Genomic DNA, 16,827 nt, shown 5'->3' on the forward strand with positions numbered 1-16,827 from the left:
AATGACTGCTGGTGGCCTGAAAAATGGATTGTCATTGTACAAGTTGCTGAGTGCACGCTAAATTCTATTATGAACATTTAAGAGAGCAGTATGAAGGAAATCCATTTAATACATTGTTGTATGTTGAAATCCGCAAATGAGGATGAGAGGCCCAGCTAGGCCCCGTCTACTCATTGAGATAACCCAGTGGAGGCCGAATTCATTGCAGGTGCAATACGAGAAGTCTCAGCAGGGAGGCCCACCTGGGAAAGATACCTGGAGAAAAGTGACTTCTTCCTCTCCAGGGTTGCATCTTTCACACATTCAAGCACTGGAATTAGATTTGCAAGAAGCAGAGAGCCTAACAAAGGCGGGATGTGGCTCACTGTAACAAAGCAGGTTCTGCATCCCGGCCTGATCACGTCATTTCATGTATGACATTTTAGGCAGTAGAGTTTGGGGAATGTCCACATGTTTCTGCCTTGCAGGTCTTCAGGATGGTCCCTAGCCATGAAAGGTGCTGCATGGAAATGTGCGGACAGGACCGAGCTCTGCCGCCTTATAATGATCAAGAGAGATCACACAATCCTCCAGCTTCCATGCGGCTGGTCCCTCTGGCTGGTGTTTCCTTGAACTGAGGCTAGCAAGCGCTCACACAATTTCAAAGTCTTTAGTTTTTCCCCAAAAACACTCCACCGAAAAAAATGGCTGCGGAAGAAAAATAGCAATTGTACTACCCGCCTATTCCAGGACCATTCAGGTCTAAATTTGAAATGAATTCAAGGTTCAGATGCAACATGGCCTTATCTGTGAGAAACTTGGTGAAAGCCCTTCAGCGGAGAAAAATGATGGCTTCCCTACACCTTTCCTGCATGAAGTTCTCATCTGCAAGGAGGAATCCTGCAAAGGCACACATTTCAAGGCTTCATCCGTTCCAACAGGTGACATAACCGTGTTCATAGAACTGCAATCAGTTAAAAGAGGTGTTCTGTCGGTGAATAATCCGGTCTTCCTAGTTTGCAGAGCAGGATTGACCCTTACCTGGTCGGCAACCAATAGGTTACAGATCTTGGACAATACGGTCTGACCCAAGCTGATTCCCAGGAACACTTAAGAGAGAATCTTTCTCTATAGAAGGTGCAGATTACCGTGGGCATCGGCTGTGGAGGAGAGAAGACTGGGGCTATCCAGTGGTGTAGATAAAGCTTTGGCCGCCTGGGCGATCTCTGAGCTTGCTGACCCTCATACATCAAAATTCCTACGGTGGCACTGACTGGAGCACTGGTCCACAGACTTGTGGTAAGTGCATAGGCACTGGGCGACTCCCCTGCCACAAACTGAGACATCCGGCAGTAGGTCGGTGCAACTTGTTTGCTCCCTCAAAGGTGGCTGCCGGCTCACTGGCTCCCTCTCTTTCGGTCACTGCCCGCACACACGCACGACACCCTCCCATCACATACCCAATCATTGTGTGCCACTCCTCACCTCACGAGAAATGCCACCACCCCCAAAAAAGCACCGCATGGGGCGGACCGCCCCCTCTGCCACCCAGTAATTGCGCCACTGTGGCTTTCTTAGAAAATCTTAATCAGATAGCCCAACAGCATCTTTGAAATGCCTCAATCTGAACCCCCAGTTGCGGAGCACCGGTTGTAGTGTAAAGAAATCTAGTTGAGTGAGTGGACTCCAAATGCAGATGTGGATGTGCAGCTGTAAGTTTCTAACTCCCATTCTTGGCATATGTGGCTCTTCTGAAATCATTTGCCAAGATGTTTAAGAAATGTAGAGGTGCTCCACAGTGTGACTACCATTTGTCGGCTTCCCAATCCCACTAAACAGATGTGGTATCTAGAGTCTGAATCTCCACGCTCGGTCATATTCTGAACAAGTATTTCTACAGATATCCAGACAGATATTACCTTTCAACAGAATTTCGAAATGCAAGATCAAGCAACAGTGCTTCTAGCATGGCACAAGCAATCATATCCATTCAATTGTGGGTGCTTCACCATCCACAGGTCATGTTACCTAAATGCCAAAATAAACTAAAGAAATCCCAAAGATGTGGAGCAAGCACACCATAAGTGACACTACTATTCCTTACTAGTCCACTCCAACAGTATCCTTCACTTTGGAGCAAAGCCGCTTGTAAGATTCCAAACGGATACCAGGACAAAGTCTTCTCCTTTTTTTACAATTCGTAGACTTTATTGAAAAAAAGCACTCTAGCAGCCCAGCAACACGTTTCGCTCTGTGATCAGAACTTCAACAGGACGGTTTATATTAATCCCATGCTGTGAACTTCTCCAAATAAAGGAGTGGTTGGTTCCTTAATATTTTTAAAACCTGCAATCAAGCGTTGGGAAATCCAAGTTTTAAAGACACCTAAGGTGGTGTTCCATCCATTGCAGTTCTTATTAATATTTTAGACTTCGATCTGTAACTACCCAGTGAAGTGAAAATGTTCCCATCCAATCTAAAAAAAATTAATTGACGATTTACCCTCACCCGTTAAAAGTCCATAACTAAATTCCACCAGCATGATGCATAAGAATGTCAAAGGTATTGCCATCTGCCTGAAGTATATATTAGTAAAGTAATGTGTAGAATTTACAAGTGTGTGGAATTGATGTACTTTTCCTTTATCAAAGAAAAAGCACTGACTGGACAATAATTTGAGTATCATTGCTGCGCGGCAGCGGATGGAGACTACTAGCCCCCTTGGGCCCTTGAGTAGTCCTTCAGCTGCTCTACTTTGCCATCCTGAGAGAGTCAAGTACTACAACTGAGTACTTAAATCTCGGTAAGGAGACAATTGTGGACCTATTACTTCCGAAGGACTTACACCCTGTACAATTAATAACCCAATGTCTTACACTGCCTTATTAAGAGTCTAAGTAAATAGCTGTCATGCGGAGGTTGCCCAGGTCATCCCTCCGTCCTTCCCGATTCTTTTGCAGGTTCTCTCTCTTCATAGATGGAAAACCTGCAAAATGTTCGATATCTTAGTACTAGGACATCTGTTTCTTCTGCAGGACATTGAGTGGTGCCGCTTTGGACTTTCCTCTCTCTTGGTCCTTGTTCACGTAACCGTATATTCTTTAACATCCTCCCAAGAACAGGAAGCAATGGGATGCGACGTAAGAGTGCGATGCCCGAATCAAAGGGACACCCCTACAGGGCTGAGAACCTGTTTCTCACAGGCCAAATGACATCACACTTGCATACACAGGGTGTCTATGAGAAAGCCTCTAGCCCATTAGTGATGCAGGTGTGGGGGAAGACATTAAAATAAACAGTTTAGGGACAGCAGCTACTCACCCATGCCCGATGCCAGGGTATCTCCCATGGGGTTAAACTGATTCAGCTGTGAAGAGACAGACAGACACTGTAGTGAGACTCCAGCGGGGAAAACACATCCACACACGTGCTTCAAACAGGCGCAGTCAGGGTAAGCTTCCCTGGCACTGAAGAGGTGTAGCATAGACAATGCACATGGTTTCCTCGCACAGAGCACGGGCAATAAAATAAAAATCTGCTCTACAAACACAAAGCAGGTGCAGTATGGGTAGCAGTGGAAGCAAGAGACACATGGACAGCACTGGCAAGATAGTTGAAGTGCTCCTAGCACACAGGCCAGACTCAGGAGAAATGTTAGGTCTGAACAACCCGGGCCAGAAGCAAAACAGAAACACAACGGAAAGCACTAAATTTGCATATATATTCTCATTCATTCATTCCTTCATCCCCCACCCACAGGAGGAATTTAAATGGATTGGTACGCGCACTAAAAACCCAGTCCTTACCTCACACACACACTTTCCTCACACATGCACGCTTTCCACACACCCGCACGCTTTCCACACACACGCTTTCCACACACACGCTTTCCACACACACACACGATTTCCTCACACACACTTTCCTCACACACACACCCACACCCACTCTCCTCACACACACACCTGCTTTCCTCACAAACATGCCACACACACACGCTTTCCTTACACACACACACACGCTTTCCTTACACACACACACGCTTTACTCACACACATGCTTTCCTCACACACACACCCACTCTCCTCACACACACACCCACCCACTCGCTCTCCTCACACACACACACTCGCTCTCCTCACACACACACACACACACACTCGCTCTTTCTCCTCACACACACACACCCGCTCTCCACACACACACCTTCTTTCCACACACACAGGCCACACACACAGGCTTTCCTTACACACACACAAACACACACACACGCTTTCCTTACACACACACACACACACACATACGCTTTCCTCCCTCACAGACAACAGAGGTGTCATCACACAGACCTTGTACAGTATCACCAGTAACAGTACCACCCCCTGTACTCCAAGCAGCACCCACATCCACCGCAGAGCTCACCGAGATGATGCCGTTCGTGTTGGAATCATGCAGCTGAGACACCATCTCGCCGCTGTTTCCATCAAACACGTCAATAGTTCTTAATTCGCCATCGATGTAGCCAGGAAACTTTGGATCAGGGTACCGTCCAGCCACGATCAGCTCATAGCGTGGGTGCCAAGTAGCCTGGAAACAGAGAAAAGACAAGTCTGTAGGTATCATGGACTTCAGCTGACCATCAAAGGCACCCTGTGTTGAAGCCAGGGTCAGCCCCTGCATGCTGACGGGTATCTGATAAAAGGGACTACAGCAGCAAGCCACACACCCATTCAGACACTGCCCCCTCTGACGACCGCCAAAGTGAAAGTAAAAGTAAAGGGATGGGCTGCATGTGCTGGGCTTCAACTTATCAGGAGCAGGAGTGAACTTAGATCTTTGAACAGGATTCAGATGACAAAAGATAATAGCAAACTGATTCATGGGGTCGGAGGAAGGAGCATATTGCACCAGCCCAGCTGGCTGAGGCCTGGTGTATTGGCTTGTCACGATGGAGTGTAGGGTAATGGGGCAGGTCTTACAAGTAATGAGCAGAGGTTGGCATAAGGAGTACATTTTGTAAAGAGTGGCCCTCCTGAAGAGTAAAGTTCAGGAGATGATGGAGGCGACTGGAGTGACAGGTGAGACACCCACATGTGCCAAGCGAGACCACCGTTGACCGCAATACCGTCAAATAGACTTGTATCCTAGCGATGCCTGGTAACAAAGAGTGCAACCAGTTAGCAATGCCGGAGGAACATAAGCGATCAGCCTGTCCACCTGGTCAGCTGTCCCATGAGGGTGAAGTTCACAAGTCTACGAGAGGACACATATGCACATTGAAGAGTACCATCCATGAGCAGAGAGCAGCCCAGGTGTGACACCAGAGAGGCACCTGGGCATGGAGTCCTGCCAAGGCGGATGACGCATCCTCTAGTGATGGCAGGCATCGGGCTATACAGATGATGTGAGAGAAGGCTTCTAGGATGGGCCTTAACAGCAGCACTGCTGGGCTGAGTCTACTCGGTGTGAAGGAAGAGACAAGTACACATGGAATAAAATCACCAAACCCAGTGAAGTACATTCCAGGGTATGCGCTGTACAAGGACCCTCCCATATATCCCTCTGCCTTTGCAATGTGGATTATCGCTGTGGACAGCGAGCCCTACAGGGCCAGATGGTTCTGCACAAAAGAAATCTCTTCCAGTGCCATACAGTTCAGACACCCTGGTGATTTTATAGAAATTCACCGTCTCTTCCTGAATTTCCTGCCAGACAGAAAGCAAGTATTAGATAGGAAGGGAAAATAACTGCGGCCAGGAGCACAGCGGCTACTGCCGACACAGGCTAGAAACACGTACCATTGACTAGGTACTGATGCACTGTAACAGCATCTCACCTGAGAAGCAGGCTGGCCTGGCACCTGGGCCCCTGCACAGTGTTTGCAAAGAGCCCTCAGTAACCGAGTGCAGAGTGTCTTATCCGAAACCAGAACTCCAAAGGGACTCAACTTCCGTCATTCCTCCTGTAATCGATGCTTGCAACCTCATGGATATGGTTTGATGTGTGCTTTTAGGGAACCCTTTGGGACAAGTTCCTAAAAGCTTTCACTTATTTCCAATGCCTAGAGAGGATCTGGGCCCTGAGAAGGCTGGCAGAGATATTCCGGCTAAACTAATCTAAGCAACAGACCTTTGCCCTTGATGTAGGATCGTACAGCTGGCTCTCTGCGCTCCAGCACCGACATCTTACTGTTGAATGGGCCACATATCCAGGAAAAGAGAGGCAGGAGATTGGTAAATTGGGGTAAAGGTGGGGAGTGCACAAGACCAGAAAAGGATCTCTGTCTTGGCTGGGTAAACATTTGGGCGCACAAGCCAAGAAGACGCAGAAGAAGCTGAAGTCCTGCATGTGTCGACAGTGAAAACTCTCAATTGTCATTTTAACCGTAGTACGGCTTGTAGCACCATTGGCTAAAATGGAGTTTCACTAGCCCACGTGCCAAGTGATAACTTGCATATGGGACCACCGAACAGGATACTTGAAGGTATCTAATTAATCCCTGCTTTAAACCCAACCTATTGCTGAAGTCGGATTTAAGGTAACTTTTAAGGCAAAGGTGACTTTAGAAAGTCCCCACTCTTTTGCCCAAACCTCTGGTAGCCAACAGGTGTCTCCCGCAAAAACAGGCGTTCCCAGTTTGGAATTGTGAAGTCCTCCCAGGAACAGGGAAGAAAGAAAACTGTTGGGGAGAGGAGGTGTGACCTCCTCCGGCAAGATAACTACTGGACAGTGACCTCAAATGGCCCAGGTTCAAAGAGGCTACTGCCTCAGTGAGACAGAAAAGGTGATCACATCTTAGCCTGCCCACTCCATTGTGTAGGCAGATAGGCGGGCATCTCCTCCAGACCGCTAAACCCCATTGTAGACCCCTTTCCAGGAGGAGTGGTCATTATGCTGGATACACTTTCAGGATAGACCCAAAGCGGAGTATTTTTAGTTCTGAATGCAATACTAGGCCCTTCTGTATGGCGAGTATGCCTGTTTGCAGTGGAAGTGGCATGATTTTGCCCTGTGTTAGCTCCACTAGGTTCAAACGCCATTCTTGCGTGACCCACTGTGGTGCGACGAGGATGAGAGTTATGGGTACTTCTTTGAATTTCTCCATCGGTAGGGGAATAAGGGGAGTAAGGGAGGAAGCCTATGCAAATTTCCCAAACCATTCTATCGATAGGGCATTTCCCAGTTACTCACGGCCTGGGTAGCGGAATGCAAAGTTTTGCATGATGTCATCAGACCCATCAGCCTCCCTGCCGTCCTCACTATCCAGGGGCTGCCCCTTATGGTAGAGGCACATTTAATCTGTTAGTGCCAGAGTTCTCGTCTCGACAGGGAAGGCTGTCAATCTGGCCATGAATGTCTGCATTCAGAGATATTTTTTCCCTGTTGCTGGAGAACTCCTGGTATTGTCGGGCTCCCAGTCCTGTCCTGATGCTGTTCTCGCATTCTTAGAATGACCGCGCCTTTAGCAGCGCATCGCCAGGCAGCGCACCGATTCCTTTTCTCCTTAGATGTACCACCACTGCGACAAGGCATTTGTTAACACCCTGGGTGCTTACTGTTTACCAAAAGCGAACACCCTGAATGGGTACTTTGCCTCATCTACAACGTTTTGCGCTATTGTTCATTGTGCATGGAGGTGTGCGTCTTTGAAGGTCGACGTTGCCCTATAAGCCCCTCTTTGCAGGCTTGGATTGTCATCTGAAACCTTTGCATTTTGATGCATCTGTTGAGGACCCTGAGTCTAAGTTGGGCCTGAGGGACTGGTCTAGCTTTGGGACTTAGTAGACTCCTTGTCCCCTTTGTGTTTCTGGCACTTTTTCTGCTGCCTTTTTCTGACGCAAACCTGAGTCCTAAGTGCAAGATATCCAAGGCGCTGTGTGTTCTTGGCTTTGGGTTGTTGTTGGGTGGTAGTTTCAAGAGTTCCATACAACATCCATGCTGGATGGTGCTGAGTATCCATTTGTTGGAGGTGATGTTGCTCCATCCTTCGAGGATGCCTCCGATTCTGCCCATAGTGATGTTAAATGCAGAAGGATCCGCTCGCTTAAATCACTTGTCGGTGTGTCCAGCCCTTCTTGTACCTCTGCTCCAGCCATTCCTTGAATGGGCTAATTTTGGGCGCTGGGTACTGCCAGTGTGTGGAGGAGCTCTGGCATGTTTGTTGTTCTGTAAAATGAGAATGAGAGTAACTGGCTGTGATCCTTCTCCTAAGGAGATTCTGTGGCATATTCACCTCTGCCGCCTCTCCCCTCCTGCTTGAAGCGGGACACCCGCAGCCAGGCGTGCCTTCGGAGCGTGGTGCCTTTGGAGAGCGGTCTGCTGGCAGCAGTGCCCACCGCATCCAGGGAGGATTCAGGCAAGGACCGCTGATGACCTTACCCTCCTGGATGAGGTGTTTAGGCCTTTTCGATACTGCACCGCGCGGTGTCGCAAAAGACTCTCCCATCTCTGTACCTGTTCAGGATGGCACTGGAGTCTGCGCCCCTTCACGGGAGAGGCCCCACTGCGGCTGGGGTGTTTGTCCTCTTTCATGCTGTTGACGCCATGATGGTATACCTGATGCCAGGAAGGGAAAAGGGAATGGATCCTTTAAACACAGGAGGTTGGACCACTGAAAACAAGAACCAAAGCAAAAGACTGTATGTATCCTTATTCAAGTGAGCAATTCAAAAATGACCAAAGACAATTAATTCATTGATCATATACATTAACTCATTCAATTTATTCAACAGTTACTTTAATTAGCATGCTTTTGAACTAACACAAATACAAATTACAGTTCCATACACACAGTAAATGCAACATTTGACGTAGGTAGAACGTTAATACACAATTGAATATGGGTGAGCTTGTGACAAAAACAGTCGCCATAAAATGTGAACATATTACAATCAAATGACAAATGTTCAAAAGGATTGCCAGGCAGCCATGTAAGAAAGTTGGCAAACTACCAGTTCCAAAAATATTTGTGCAAGGTGGCAGTACGGTGATGTTTTTCAAAAGTGTCTAATTGAACCGTAGAACAAAGATAATCACACAATTTCAAAGGGAAGTGCACGCAGCTCAATTTTAAAAAGATCGAACTCTATATGTTTAATCTATTCATATCAGTCTCCAGGGCTACGTTTAAGGTGCCTCTATCCCACCGAACGTGTTGTTGATGCGTTTCGACCTTTAATAATTAATGGGTCTCCTCAGGGACAAGGAACCAGAGAACCTGCGACAAAGAGAGGGGTAGAAAAAGGTATGGATCCCTAAGTTAAAGAAATCTACACAATGATGGCACCAGCGGTGACACCACTCCATATGTACATGGGGTTCTTTTCAACGCTTTAAGTTACGAACTTCGCTGTTGCACATTCCCTAAAGCTCCTGTCCCCGGACCCTGCTTCATCTTTCTCTAGTTTGAAACTGTAAGGTGTCTTCAGCCCTCTTATCCACTGCATTGTAGATGCTGATGTCATCAGGCGGGGAGAGTCGACTTCCTCTCATGGCAAGTCAATGTCCAGCTGTTGGGGTGTTTTTGTGTGCCTCGTTGTAGTTGTAAGTCTCTTTACTCTCTTTTGCTTCTGTGTTGCTACCATGGCGTAACATGTCCAACTTTGTTTCTCTCTACCCTTTAGAGCCTTCTCCAGGAATTCAGCGCAGGCATCACCGCGCTCCCACACATGGTCCATTGGAAGACACAAGTTGCAGACCTGGTGGTTGTTGTTCTGCCTGCACTTGTGATGGCATTTAGGGCTCTATGCACCAAATGTGTTCTCCGGTGCACACGATGATCTCACGGGCTATAAGTGATGAAAACCCAAGGTTTTCTGTAGAGAACTGTGATTTTTCATAGTGGAACTTGGTGCTCAATGTTGGGCCTTAAAAAAATATATGCTTTTCAGCCCATCTGGGAGCCATCTCCTGTGCACCCAGACCCAATGGCCAAAAATATAATCTAAAGATGGCGACCGTGCTGTGGGACTTCCGGAGAGTATAGTCGGTAAAGGAGAGACGTAGCAACAAATGGTCAATGATGAAAATGCTCAGTTACCAAAACAAACAAAAAAGAAACAATGCCAGACCCAACCACTAGATCGCAGAATAATAATGCACAGCACATAAACCCAAAAATATTCACACTGCAAAAATCAAACGCTCTGCCAGGCCCTATCGTAGGGCATAGTACCAAACTAGTATTTTGCGCCCCAAGGTATTCCACAGACGTCACAACCATTCGTCTCATTTATACGTGAATGTATTAATGTGGAAAAGCAAGGCCTGCACGCTCAACACAAATCAACATATGCAAGTCATAAACACAACTCATCTGAATGAAACAAACAGGGCCGTAATTAACACCGTTTTGGTTCTCTGCATCAGAGATGTCAAAAGCAAGTGTCGTTGCCACAGTCCTTAGGGGTTGGATTATCTTTAAAGGATACAAGCTTACACAGCCATAGGTGACGTGGGCTAACCAACTGGGCCTCCACACTATGACCCGTTTCATGGAACATTCTCTAAAATGCCCGCAAAGGATGCTTATCTGGTTCGCTGGCAAGCTCTGATTTGGGATGATTTCAATATGTCCCTAAATGTATTCAGTTTAAGACTAATATTCTCTCCAGGTTAGAATTCTACAAAATAATTGATGCCTCGGCACACACCCAGGTCACTCTCTTGAAGTAAAATGTATCAATACAGGCCATTAGTATGGTCTGACCACTATCAAACGTCTTTTGGTAACACCTCTAAGAACACCTCCATAAGAAGTAATATGTTACTTACCCTGTAAGCATTTGTTGGTGGCATGTAGTGCTTTAGATTCACATACTTTGCATACTCCTTCCATCTAGAGTTGGGCTCGGACATTGTTGTTTTTCATCAAAGAGGCTTCGAGTCGTGGCATACTGTGTGACTCCATCTTAGTCCACGATGCACAGAGGCCTTGACTCCACCTTTATTTTATTTTTTCAGATAGTAGGTGAAAGATGAGTGGAGTGTACAATATGAGTAAATATATGTGCCCTGCATATTGTAATTCATTGTTTAACGTATCCTGAATAAAAAGTACATGTTCAGCGCCTTGAGACCCTCATGGTTCAGTCGCTGCGCTATACAAGCCCTTGATTGATTGACTGACGTGTGTAAACACAGCCAGGTTCCGGAAAGGATGCCTGTGAATCTACACTGCTACATGCTACAAACAGATGCTTATAGAGTAAATAAAATGTTCAGTTCACCTCACGAGTGGCTGCAGATACGCATGCTTTGCATCGACTGTAAAGCGGTTTCCTCCCTGCGGTGCTAGTGGGCGGATGAGGCTAATATTTGAAACAAAGTTCTTAACACCGTATGAACAACCGTAGCTTGTTGATGACCTCACATGTCTACACAGTCATGCTTGTGAAGGTGCCTGAACTAATGGTTCCTGAATATCGCTGCGGTAAACTTTCCAATGAGCCTGGGCAGAGTTATAGCTAAATGAAAAGATACTTCCCACAAAAGGAACTGCGACTGACATGAATGGAAAGGCTTTACAGGTCCTACAAGCCTGGCGAGGATTATATTAAGGTTTCAGGTGGACGCTGGAGGTATTCTTGGGGTTATCGCCCCTTTTAAACTCTCAATGAATGCCCTGACGGCAGAAATCCTTGAAAGGGATGAGCATTCCCTATTCCAAATCGATGGGTCTGCAGCTGCTATGTCAAGACGGATGAAAGTGGTGCTGGCCCTGCCTCTTTGGAGATGTTAAAGGAAGGAAAGGATGCGCCTTCCCACTAAAGGGATCTAGGTGAGTTGAGAGACAGTTGTGCACAAAACGCTTCCACTTCGCTGTGTCGCACGGATATGTGGTAGGACTCGGTGCCTCCCACAAGACAGCCATACACTCCTCGGGGAGGTGTAGGTATCAGGACTCTGCAGCCTCCGGTGCCAGATGCTAGATTGAGCTGCTTGGGGAGTAGGTACCGGATTATGCCTTGCTGTCGAGTGAAGATCCAAGCTTCTCGTGGGGAGATATGGATATTTCTAGTAGCATTGAATACCAGGTTTGTATAGCCCTGTGGGTGCCACCAGAATGAGGGTCACGGAGACTTGCCTCATCTTACTAATCACTTGTGGAATCAGTGGGAGAGGTGGAAAACGATAGGTAACTGAGCAGTTCATCCACAGTGCATTGGACTTGGACTTTAGGTGTCGGTATCTGGAGGAGAAGTTTTGGCATCTTGTGTTTTCTTGAGGGGTGGAAAGGTTGATGATTTGGCTCCACCCACCTGTGGAAATGCAGACATAGGACTTGCGGGTGGAGTGCCCACACGTGCACTTCTTGATGCATTCTGCTTAGCAGGTCCACAAAGTTGCTGTTAACCACCAGGAGCCGAGCTGAATGTTGTGGCGGATTGCCCAGTGCAGATCTGATGTACCAGGGCAGGACCGCGGCGGGGGAGGGGTGTCCCATTTCCTTTTGTATGAAATCCATTGGTATCATGTTGGCCATCTTTACCAAGACTACCTTGACAAGGGAAAGTGGATAGAAAGCTGAGAGTGCAAGGTGCAGCTAGTACCTCCAGGCAGTTGATGCGCCAGCCCCACTCAAGAGGCGGCCATGTGCCTTCGGCAGTTATGCTGCCTAGGTGTGCGCGCTACTTACAAGTGAATCTTTGTGGTAATCGTCACCTGTAGAAGAGGGTCCAAGATCGGCCTGCCAAGCAACAGATTGTTGCTGTTCTCACACTGCAGAGGGCTACGAATGCTGGCCTTTATCAATATTAGATCTTCCTACTGACCCTCTACTTCTGACCACTGGCTAGTGTGGCACTGTTGTAAGGAGTGCATGAGTGAGCAGGTGTGCAGTACTATTGCTGTGCAAGAAGCCTCGATACCGAGCCTTGATACCTTGCAGTTAAAGGGCAAGTAGAATGAAAAAGAGGCAGCAGCCTTCACACCCAACCCCCACACTAACAACAAGCGCTCTTCTTTCCCAACCCCCGTACGAAAAACACAAGCGGAAAAAACCTTCACATCCAACCCACACATGTACAACATTAATTGCAAGCACCCTTCATACTCCACCCCCACAAGAATACTTAGCGCCAGCGTCCTTCACACCCAACCCCCTCACCAACAAACACTGAAGAAGAAGCACCCTTCACACCCAACCCTCACACGTACAACTGAGTGCAAGCACCTTTCATACCTAACCCCCACACAAAGAGCACCGAGTGTAAATACCCTTAATACCCAATCCCAACATGAACAACATGGAGGGCAAGCACCTTTAATAATCCAACCCCCACACATACATTGAATGCCAACACCCTTCCTACATAACCCCCACACAAACAGCACTTAGTGCAAGCACCCTTCGCATTCAACCCCCACAGGTAACACAGAGTGCAAGCACCATTCATACATGTCAGACTGGCATTACGTTTCCATGGGGGACAAAAGGGCAGTGGTGGCTGGCACCTATGGCCCTTAAGAAGTGCCTTAACCAATCCTGGCGCTGCTCTCATATTGTGAAAGCCGCACCCTGATTGGAGGGAGCCGCCTCACTCGCCGCTCCCAAGGACACTGCAGGCCTGCACTTACTCTAACCCAGTTTTCTTAAGGCCACTGGGATAGAAGTTTCAAAGTGCGCATGACTGGCTGGCCGTAGCAAGACGGCCAAAAAGACACATGAACTGCAGAGGCAGCCCACACTCCTCCCTGCTGCTGTCACTAAGCAACTACCCTTGGATGCGAGCGTCAGGAAAGGGTTATATGAAAAACAAAATGGTAATAAACCAACTTTATTACCATTTTATTTTTCAATTCTGGGCATTTTAAATGGTGGGGTGACGCTCGTCCGCTCAAACGGAGGAGCCGCCCTGCATCTCCACAAAGGAGTACAAGAAAAAGGCCTTCGCTCCCGACAACACAACTCGCTGCCATCACTGGCCGTCTTGCTTAGCATGAGCGGTGAGTCGCCACTCTCAGGAACAGGAAGGGCACTTTGGTGCTCCCCTGACATCGGGGGCACAGTCCCATTTCAGTAAGAGCACGGAACTCACCAGTAGGCTTGAATGGTTGTCGGGTTCACTGGGAGTAAAAACAGGGCGCTTCAGAACATTCAAAGGCAGCGCGGCACAGATCACAGAGTCAAGCACAACCCTTCCACGCCTCATCCGAGTGCTGCATGCCTCAAGTAGGGTGAGTATGCACTCCACAGTCTTGCATCCTCCCAGCAAAGCTCCCTACATACCTTTATGGAGGTGAGATGTTGGAAGTGGCGGTGTGGGTGGGCGATGACATGCTGCGGTTTGCTCCAATCGCTGCTAGAGTACACCCGGATCTCATTATGCTGGTCGGTGGTGAGAAGTTTAGCTCCATCCACAGGGCTGAAGTAAGCTGGAAAGAAAATATCTGTTATTAAGAGGAAGAGAGGATAACAGGGTCAAGTAGGCAAGAGAATGGAAAGAGTAAAAGGAGATGGCTGCTGTAGAAGAGAGAGAAAGAGGGAGGAGGAATATAGAGAACAAAGGGAAGTGGAGAATAAAATGAGTTAGAGAAGAGGAAGAGTAGGACAAAGGAGTGAGGAGAATGGGGCTTGAAATGAGCTTCACTACCTGAATTCACTGGTTTCTCGTGCGGCAATTCGTACAAAAAAGACTTTTTGTCTTTCATATTTCTCAAGTCCCAGATTTTGACGGTATTGTCCACAGACGCTGTGGCCAGCAGCCAATCACAGCGAGGGTTGAACTCTACATGCGTCACTTTCTTCTTGTGTAACTTTATGTCCCATATCTGCAGTGTCGAAAGTCAAGAAATGGACATTATGATTGCATGTGCAGAACTAATGAATAACACGAGTGCAGGAAAAACAAGCAAAATCATGTACAGAACAGGATCAACGCTGTACGTCCAAATTCAATAAAGCATACTCGGTGAAAACAGAGGTGCACACACAGGAAGAAAGACCTCACAGCCCATGCAGTGGCTCCGCACTTCATTTTAGGTCAATGATATTTGTATGGTGCACAGCTGACACCGTCGTGGGCTGTTTGGAATGTGGCACAACTCTGGGCAGGCCAGGAACATCCACCCTAAGCCCTGAGTGCACACAGTTCGGTTGGTGTGTCGTGTACTTGGTTCCATTTATGCTTCCTGCTTAAGCTCTGTGGAGATTGAGCACTAGTTGTGAGTGTGATGGTTGTGTGAGCAGGTTTCATGCACGCAGAAGAACACGTTATTTACCTTTGGTAACGATGTATCTGTAAAAGATGTAGGTTAGCTATAGATTCCTTCCAGTAGAATTACCCCAGGCATCAGACTGGAACAGGAGAATGTTTTCTTAGCAGTGACCCTGCACGCCGGTAGATGGCGTCGGTCGACTACGCGTCCGTCGTCGTGTTCGCCTGTATGACGTCGCGGTGCCTACTTAGACTCCGCCCCTGCGCGCTGACGTCAGTTTTGACACGACTTTCTACGCCAGAAGCGCAGGGCCATGCAAGACACTGACCACTGGTGAGTATTCAGCTGACTTCCACCCAGTCCAGTGCGGGGTCCCCCAAGGATCCTCCCTGTCTCCACTGTTATTCAATCTTTACATTGCCCCCCATATTTTTGCTTTACAGCAGCTGGAGGTCTCTGTCTACAACTATGCAGATGATCTCCAGCTTATCTTTTCTCTCTCTTCCTCCCCCGTGTCAATATCTAATTTTCAGTTTATCATGACTTTTATCCAGGACTGGATGAACTTCAACCACCTGAAACTCAATCCCGACAAAACGGAATTGGTGCTGACGGGTGGTTGTTCCAGTCCTTGGTCCTCTTCCTTCTGGCCTCTCTCTTTAGGTTCCCCACCCACTCCCGTTCCCTCTGTCAAGACCCATGGGTTTAAACTCAATAATCAATTCTCCCTCCACTCTCAAGTTAGTGCGGTTGTTTCCTCAGCCTTCCTTTCCCTCTGGACAATCCGCAAAGTCTCCCGGTTCTTTTCCCCATCCGCCCTCAAACTAATACTTTTGGCCATGGTGACGTCCCGCTTGGACTATGGCAATGCCCTGTATCATGGCATGCCAGCGTACCTCGTGAGGCGTCTCCAGTTGGTCCAAAACCAGGCGGCTCGTCTGGTATTCAATCTACCCAAATCTCAACATGTCACGCCCCTTCTCAAATCCTTACACTGGCTCCCTGTCCGGCAACATGCCCTATTCAAGTTGGGCTGCATCATCTTCAAAGCCCGGTCTGGTTCTGCCCCGTCTTTCATTAGCACGGTTATTCACGACTACACCCCATCTAGAGAATTGCGCTCTGCTACTCACCAACTCCTCACTGTCCCTCGCTTCAAACGAAAAAAATGGGGAGGCTCCAAATTCTCTACCACAGCCCCGGCCTTTTGGAACTCTCTCCCATTTCATCTGAGATCCTGCTCCGAGTACTTCATTTTTCGCAAAGATCTCAAAACATTCCTTTTTACCCAAACTTTCCCTTCTTAATCCTCCCTTGTCCCTCAGTCTTTCTGTCCCTTGAGTAGTAGTATTACATAGCGCCAAGAAACCGCCTGGTGTACGCGCGCTCTAGAAATATTTTTAAACTCAAACTCACTGGTGAACAAAACTAGGGCCCTAAAGGGGAGTCCCTTACTCTATCAGTCAGTTCGCAAAACCGGGAGGATTGGTGGGCTGTAAGGAATCTATAACTAATATACGTCTCTTACAGATATATTATTACTGAAGGCAAGTAACTTGTTCATCTGAAAGAGACTATTAGTTATAGATTCCTTACCTTAGAATAGGCCAACCCGAAGGTGGGTCTGCACACTAAGTTCACACCAGAAAGTCCTGGAAGACAGATCGTGCAAAACAGTCGTCCCTTTGGACT

The 16,827-nt window shown here is 47.6% G+C and overlaps 1 protein-coding gene across 2 annotated transcripts in view; it reads right to left on the bottom strand.

The window, feature by feature from the left end:
- Window positions 1-16,827, bottom strand: part of DDB2 (damage specific DNA binding protein 2) — a 123,002-nt gene that overhangs the window by 20,286 nt on the left and 85,889 nt on the right. For both annotated transcript variants that reach the window (XM_086959714.1, XM_086959715.1), the window contains exons 7-10: window positions 14,571-14,748; window positions 14,207-14,352; window positions 4,399-4,563; window positions 3,301-3,346 (exon numbers count right to left, since the gene is read on the bottom strand). In XM_086959714.1, coding sequence (XP_086815840.1) covers window positions 3,301-3,346; window positions 4,399-4,563; window positions 14,207-14,352; window positions 14,571-14,748 — 535 coding nt within the window. The remainder of the gene's footprint in view (window positions 1-3,300; window positions 3,347-4,398; window positions 4,564-14,206; window positions 14,353-14,570; window positions 14,749-16,827) is intronic.

Source organism: Lissotriton vulgaris, chromosome 2_2 (assembly GCF_964263255.1).
Source record: "Lissotriton vulgaris chromosome 2_2, aLisVul1.2, whole genome shotgun sequence".
NCBI lineage: Eukaryota > Metazoa > Chordata > Amphibia > Caudata > Salamandridae > Lissotriton > Lissotriton vulgaris.